This window comes from Branchiostoma belcheri, unplaced genomic scaffold, assembly GCF_001625305.1.
Source record: "Branchiostoma belcheri isolate BF01 breed outbred unplaced genomic scaffold, Haploidv18h27 scaffold243, whole genome shotgun sequence".
Classification (NCBI taxonomy): Eukaryota; Metazoa; Chordata; class Leptocardii; order Amphioxiformes; family Branchiostomatidae; genus Branchiostoma; species Branchiostoma belcheri.
The window spans coordinates 128,862-136,819 of record NW_017803847.1 but is presented as its reverse complement, the minus strand read 5'-3'; the positions used below and the strand labels follow the sequence as shown (position 1 = coordinate 136,819).

The 7,958-nt window shown below is 40.0% G+C and overlaps 1 protein-coding gene across 2 annotated transcripts in view; it reads left to right on the top strand.

Annotated features, from left to right (window-relative positions):
- Nucleotides 1–6,622, top strand: part of LOC109471255 (proteasome subunit beta type-7-like) — an 18,381-nt gene extending 11,759 nt beyond the window's left edge. The window contains exons 5-9 of one of the 2 annotated variants that reach the window (XM_019770537.1): nucleotides 3,404–3,487; nucleotides 3,561–3,592; nucleotides 4,208–4,266; nucleotides 5,338–5,489; nucleotides 6,272–6,622. In XM_019770537.1, the coding sequence (XP_019626096.1) occupies nucleotides 3,404–3,487; nucleotides 3,561–3,592; nucleotides 4,208–4,266; nucleotides 5,338–5,489; nucleotides 6,272–6,386 (442 nt within the window). In that variant the 3' untranslated portion in view covers nucleotides 6,387–6,622. Of the gene's footprint in view, nucleotides 1–3,403; nucleotides 3,520–3,560; nucleotides 3,593–4,207; nucleotides 4,267–5,337; nucleotides 5,490–6,271 lie in introns of both variants that reach the window. The other variant, XM_019770536.1, reaches the window with a different exon arrangement.
- The last annotated feature ends 1,336 nt before the right edge of the window (nucleotides 6,623–7,958 follow it).

Sequence of the window (7,958 nt, the reverse complement as noted above, 5' to 3'; positions counted from 1 at the left end):
ACTAAGGCCCACTCTAGACGAAGCATTTCGCGACAGCGGCGATATTTCCCGCTGTCGGGACGCCGCTGTCGCGACGTCTTTATACACACAAATGTCTTCGCATCGAACATCGAACATCCGAATGTTCTAACGCGTGAAATCCAAAATGGCGGGGGAGCCGCCAATGTTTTTCCTCGCCGTGTGTCAGATGTTTTTCTTTATGTTAGTCACTCGCGTCTTGTCCAATATGAGGCGACGAGCAAGGGGTGCACGCAGGAGACGGTTGAGATACCGGGAGATGTTGCTGACACGTCGCGCCCTGCTTACCTCCCCGCTGCCATTGCTCAGTGGCCAAAGGTGGTGATCCTGTCCACCGGAGGATCTGGCGATACGTTAAGAAACCCGCGACCTTTTGGCAAAAATTTGTTCAAGGCACACTGTGCGATACAGAGTTTTACAGGTGCTTCAGGATGTCGAGGGGAACATTTTAGATGCTCTGTGACAAACTGAACCCTGACCTCCCGCTGTCGCGAGTTCTCTATACGCACTTTAAGTTGTCGGGAACTCCCGCTGAGTTGTCGGCCGACAACTTTGGAGCTGTCGTCAGAAAATTTCATGACAGCGGGACTACGTTGTCGGGAATCCTCTCTAGACGGCGTTCCTGCTGTCGGCGTGCCGCTGTCGGCAGTTACCGCTGTCGCGAAATGCTTCGTCTAGAGTGGGCCTAAGTGTATACCTGCTGAGTGTACCTGTTTAGGTTGAAAGTGAAAGAGGAACATTCAGCTACAAAGTACAATAACTGGTAGATCGGGGTATGACTCATAAGTGTTGACCTCAGGTGAGACACAAAGGGCTAAAGGCCTAGGAAAATTAATGTTGTGTTTCCTGTTAAGTTCTTTAAAAAAATAGGGCAAGTAGGTAGAGATTCATTATTGATATTAACTTACATGGAAGTTATGTTTACCTTCACAGAAGGAAAATTTTGTTTTTGCTAATTAAGTGTCTTCTTCAGAATCTGTTCCAAACAAATACAGTCAATGACCTGAATCAGACCTCTGTCACCATGGTACCTTGTGGTGTTGTATCTGTTCATCTGTTCTTATCTGTCCATTACAGATAGAGTTGGGGAGCCTGCTCAGCAAATTACATTATGATGTATTTGACTTTGATTAAGAATAAACAGTGCAGTTGTTTGTTGGACTAGACCAGGTGAAGGTAAACATGATGCATTTATTTAGCAAATATTACTTTTTTTTATTTTTTAGATATTAGCCTTTTCCATTTTAGCCAAAGACAAGTAATCCAACAAAATCCAGTTAAATTCAACACTGAAATGCATCTTGTTCAGTATACTGATATTTTGACTTGAACCAAAATGAACCGGAACAATTCTGATACTGGTAGGTTTGCTAGGGTCGGTTGGGTAACCAAAAATACAACATTTTCCCCCAGGCCTAATGTATGCACAGGTGTGTACAGGTGGGGGAAGTAACCTGACTTCTTGTTTTCACTTAAGAACAAAAAACTTCCCTTTTTCAGTTCTTAGTAATCGGGTAGTTTTTTTACAGTTCTGGAGAGACAATCATGAAATATTGATATGTAATTTTGTCACAATACCTCCTTACCTTAGGCCACGCCAATTTCATTTCTTGGTTCTCGGATTTTTTGAGAAAAAAATATGAAGCAACCGGGCAGAAATAAACAAGAATTTGGAGATCTCATATACCTCCATGAAATATATGAGTTTTTGTACAATGTTTTTACACAGTATACTACGGTACAGAACAAAATAACGCAGGCATTGATAAATGGAAAAATTGGAACAAGTAGGAAGAAAAGGACTTTCTTGAACTGTTTGGGGCAAAATACAAGCATTTCTGAGTTGACTTAGAACCAGAATCCTTTTTTTTTTGCAAATCAGAAAAAAAAAACGAATCCGAGAACCAACAAGTTAGATTAGTGTGGCCTTATATAAAGGAATATTATTTACCTTGGATGCAAGTAAACATGTTTTGTTAAGGCTTCAGGTATAGATTGGACTTGGCATGTCAATAAGGAAAACACACTGAATACTAATCATGAAATTTAAAGTTCATCTGTGTTGGTATTATATAATAGTAATCATTTAGTTTAATATAAAGTACAATGCTAAACTTAATTCCAACACAAAGCTTACAAGAGATCAAATTTTCAATGACCACTACTGGTACTGTCGCCTTCATCAGGATAAGAAATGGCGTTACAAACATGTGTCCAACTCCGTAATGTTTTAAAGTTAAACATTTTGAAACATTTGGTTGGCGCAGCTTAGTAGTAGCCAATACAAACACCAAAACTTTGTGCGGACCTGCTTCTAAACCACAATGAGGGTTTTGGCTAGTGTTTGGGAGGCCATGTACATATATTTGTAAATATGTGAGCACGGCGGTCTGTCACTACGGCATTCTTTCCCATTACTAGGCGTGTTCTAAAAAGTATCGGGTTACAAGACGCTATTTTGGCCTGTTTTGGACTGCCCGTAAAACACTTGAAAATAAACAAAAAGGATTTTATGGTAAATTTCGTCAAATTAAAATGAAATTATTGCCTTACCAACCTTTTAATATTAGCTGTTTATGGTAAATCATTGATTTTTCAAAATTTCGTGCCGAAATACAATTTTCTTCGGGTTTTCGACCACAAGTCATGTCATGTTTTTAGGCAAACATCGTTTAAACCTGGCTACAAATATTACCCTAGATCCCCGATTTTTATATTTTTCGACGACAAGGAATAAGATAAAAAATCGTGTTTTAGGGATTTTTTAATTTCTGATTTTAAGTCTAGTTTTTGTCGACATATTGGTGAAAAAAAAGATTTTTTCTACATTTTTCGCACTAAATTACCCATAATTCAAAATTGAGGCCATTTTTCAAAAATCCCTAAAACACGATTTTCGGGACAATTGTAACGGTCATTTTGAGCCGTGAATGGGGTATGTTTGACTCTCCATGCGTGCAGGTTTAAAAGAGTTTTGCAGACATGTCATGTCGACCAAAAGTCAGCATTTTGTTATTCATACTGGCGTAAAGAACCATTACAGTGTTCAAGGTCACCCAAGGATACAACAGTAGCTTCGCTACATGTTACATGTCTACAAAAAAATGATAGCGGACATGTACTGTCCAGGAAACTGTTTGTATCTATAGAAAAGTGTTGTTTTTTATCTGTTGCAAGGCACGGAGGCAGAAAGGCTTGTTTTGCCGCTTTATTGTAAATAACCACAGGTGACCCCGAAATGGAACGTGGGTTCGATTCGAATTGCCCAGATTGAACACGATCGTACACAATTCAGGTTCTATGACATGTGGGAACTTTGCAGCCCAGATTTTACCACCGTGGAGTCTGACTTGGGCTTGACTGTATTCTACTGTGTGTTATGCAGGTACCAGGGATATATCAGTGCTGCTCTGGTGCTGGGAGGGGTGGACTGCACTGGCCCACATCTCTACACTGTACACCCACATGGGTCTACTGACAAGCTGCCCTATGTCAGCATGGGTGAGTAGTGAGATATATCTGTACACTGTACACCCACATGGGTCTACTGACAAGCTGCCCTATGTCAGCATGGGTGAGTAGTGAGATATATCTGTACACTGTACGCCCACGTGGGTCTACTGACAAGCTGCCCTATGTCAGCATGGGTGAGTAGTGAGATATATCTGTACACTGTACGCCCACGTGGGTCTACTGACAAGCTGCCCTATGTCAGCATGGGTGAGTAAATGTGTGATCCACTCTCTGACTCTCCAAGTCGAAAGCATAATATTGATGACATCAGGAGTAAATTGAAAATACATGTGGCGGGAAGACGGAATCTCCCACTGTCACGGTTCAGGGAGGGTTGATGGGCCCTGATGTAAACTGCCTTCTTTACACCCCTCACAAAGTAGTCTTTCTCCGTGTCCAGTATACCTTCCCGCTATTTTTGATTCACTCCTAACATTGTCACGGTTCCAACTTACATTGTACGTAGAGTCAGTGAGTGGATCACACATCTAATGAAAGTTGACAAGATCGACCAAAAATTTATGGTGAGTTCCCTTTGTTGTGTTAGAGTTAAGGCTTAAGCTCAATCTTACAACTAAGCAATAGTACTGTTGCGGTAGGTTAATATGTAATTGATGTAGAAAAGATCAGTGATTAGTCCTGTGCACCTTTTCCTGACTGTTGTATTACCCCCCAGGTTCTGGATCTCTTGCTGCCATGGCTACATTTGAAGACAGGTTCAAGCCCAATATGGAGGTGAGAATCTTAAACTTCAGAGATGATTTTAGGCCTAGTGATAGTATTATTGTGTTTCCAGTTTCAGTCCTGAAAAAAAAACTAGGGTCGGTATGTAGAAAATCAATGTTCTGTTTTTTCTTCTGCATATTCTTTTGCCATGATTGCAGTTTGACCCAGATTTACATGTACTAGTACCTTTCATGCGTAACATTCTTTGGGTGCTGTAGTTATGCGAGGTCTGGAAGTGTTATGAAAATCCTAGTGTTAGGACTTTCTTCATACATGTACTTTTCTTGATTTTTTACTGCATTTTTTTTGTGGCTAAATCATGCATGGGTGATGGGTTTAATTCAATATGTAAATGGCCATTTTTTTCATCAATCTTCTTCGCAAAATCCTAATTTCGCCTAAAATTCACTAAAATTTGAGAGGTTAGATGAGTAAAATTGTTCTTGTAGCTACATGTAGAGGGATCCTTCATAACCTTAAATTCAGGGGAGGAGACATCCTTCCGCGGAAGGGTTTTGTGAGAGATGTAGATTTTCATGTTTGCAGCAGTTTCTCGCGTTTGGGTGGACGAATTCTTTTGAGACTTGACATATGCTTTGCTACTGGGCTGCAGATAATGCACGTTCTTTTGTTTTTATTGTATAATTTTATGTGTTTTCGGGCGTGAAAATGGTGCCTTTTGGTGGCCCCAGAACACCCCTTTGAGCGTGAAAGTGGTCGCGATCGTTGACCTTTGGCGTGTATTAGGTATTGTCGGTCTCGTCCACGAAGGTGACCCCTCGCACAGAGGGGTGTCCGGTCTCAATAAATTCTTTTAAAACCCTTGTCCTGCAGCGCGCAACAATTGTTGTTGTAAACATATGCAATAAAAAGCCCGGAGGTATAAAATCTCAGATTTTACTTGTTTCCATGCTCTTTTTGTTTCAGAATTATTTTTTGAAAGAGACAGTCTCTATACACTCGAATTGAGACCCAAAATAATAAAGAACACAAGCTGAACACTTCAAGTTATCTGATAAACACACTGCTTCCATGTTTAATGACAATGTTCACACTCCTGTTGTCTCTGCTCTGTCCCAGTTGGAGGAAGCCAAACAGCTGGTCCGCGACGCCATCGCAGCTGGCATCTTCAACGACCTTGGGTCAGGGTCAAACGTTGACCTCTGTGTCATCACCAAGGGCAAGGTGGACTACATCCGGCCTCACGACATCGCCAACCTCAAGGGAGTCAGGTCGGTTTCTTCTTGTGAAGTCCAAATACTTTATTGACATACCAACATTTCATTCATTTGTGATATTTATTCACTCGTTTCATACTGTATAAGTCATTAGTTTGCCGTATGATTTTGAAGCACCTTTACCAATATGTTATTATTGTAATTAAGTTATTTTGTATCTTTGTTTTCTTTTTTTTTTGTTGTTTTTTTTTCTTGCGGTGCCATATTTTACCCTGGGTAAATAAGTAAAAATGAAAAATGAAATGAAACATTGCAGGGGTAACAGTATTCCTTGAATGGCATTGATATTAACAAAGTTAGAAATTGACACATATATGTCACATAGTAATATATAGTATACCAGCTTGGGAAAAAACAAGAAATAATCATGCCTTCAAGTACCAGGGTTATCAACCAAAGATTGAGGTGTTCAAAAACTCATTCTTTCCTTGAACTACATGTATTGTAGAGTAGAACTCACTGTCACCAAGTACAGTAGGGACATCATCATTAGATAGCTTAAAACAATATTTAGAGTTAGATGTTCAAGGGTTAGGTGTAACAAGTCATTCGGTGTGATATAGCCAGCTGCAAGTCTTCATTTTAAACTTCACAAAACTTAATACGAGAGATCACCAGGCAAAAAGTGGATGACGGTTGTTTGACTTGCCCACCGATAGTTTGCATATGTCTTCAAATAATTTGCATGTATATGATGTAAAGAAAAACAGCTATGGCTCGTATTCATGTGGACTTGGTGAGATGATGCTGACAACTGTTTTTCCTACATTGTCCAGGCAAGGGTCCTACAAGTACAAGCGTGGCACAACAGCAGTGCTGACCAAGAGTGTACGCAGTCTACCCATCGATATCCAAACAACTGTCACTGGAGAGGCCATGGACACATCGTAAACTCACACTCTGTAAAAGTTAAACTGCATTAGACAATACTGTTGTCTTCATTTGTGAAAAATGATGTATTTAGAAGGAAATTACATGAAAATAACCTGCTAGATTAGATGGGACAATGTTACTGCATTAAATAAAGTAAGAATATAAACAGTATTTCACTCCAAGTTGTCAGGCATAGATGTTAACTCTGTACCAAGTACTGTCCTGTAAATGTTAGTAGGGTTTCAACAGCTTTCCTACAGAATCATTTTGGAGCATTCTTAGAGCAGTGGAGAAAAAGATATACTGGAATACTGGAATAAAGTTCAAGGAATGCTATGTATATTTGTTGTCACGATTTCTGGATGAAAGAGCATATACTGAATGTTTGTATGTACATGTACATGTACAATACAGTCATGTATGAGGAAAGAAAGCCAATGCGTGACGTGCATTCAATATATACATATACCATATATTACAAAGAGATGACTTCTGGATGTTTTTTTCTACATGGTACTTGAAACGTTGGGAAGTTATCTCTGCAATTTGTGACTACTTCAGATTATTACACTATATTGGTTACACGTACCGGTCCATTGCAGAACCTCCCGTAGCCGTAGGGGGTCTCTTTTAATGTATACTTTGACTACGCGTTTAAAGCAGTACCAGGGTAATTTCGTTTACAATTAGCTAATTTTATTAGCGATATGTGTTACGTAAGGCCGACTTAAATTTTAACGAACAAAGAGGGCTGGTGTAGTAACGGTTACAGCGTTGGACTCGGAACCAAAACGTCTTGGGTTCGATACTCACTATGCCCCGACGTCGTGCCGCTTCACTTGTACGGTCTAGTATCGCCGACCGAGCCTCTTTGGTTAATCGATCCATCCACATGTGTACATGTGTGAAAAACACACTACGCATTCGCCAATGTAACAATATTTGCACATTTGCCACCGGTACGAAGAGCCGAACATTTGTTTTTATTTCTAGGTGTCTAAAAATTCAAATATTGTTTCGTCGTTGTGAGTTTCAGCAAACAGATATTGATTTACGATTTGATTCTAAATTTGTCAATTGTATGGTCGTGTGATATCGATGTAACAGGCAGACTACTCGGCTCGGAATGAAGAGATCGAGCGTTCCCGGGTTCGAACCCTGCCATCTACCGCCCCTCATATTGTCACACCAGGCAACCCATCTTGCTGTGCCATTGGGAACTTTAATTAACACGACTTTCCCCACTAAGGAGAAAATTAGCATTATATCCTCTGCGTTGGTGGCGGCATGGAAATAAGATGAAAACTTGAGTGTGTCATGTACTACTGATATCTACTACTAGTTCTGTCAGTCCGTTTCATCATTTCTGTCAGTGTGTGTCATAACCGGTTAAATGTTGGATACAAATTCAAAATATGTATGACACATAAATGCACACGTTTAGGCGCATGTTACGTGAATAAGCTTGTCAGTGACAAACTAGCATAGCTGAAGCTTTCAAAACCAACATAACTGACTGATTGCAGTTTAATGTAAGTTGTGAAGGAACTAGTTGCAAACAGTCCTATAGAGGAAGTGTTTTCAATATCG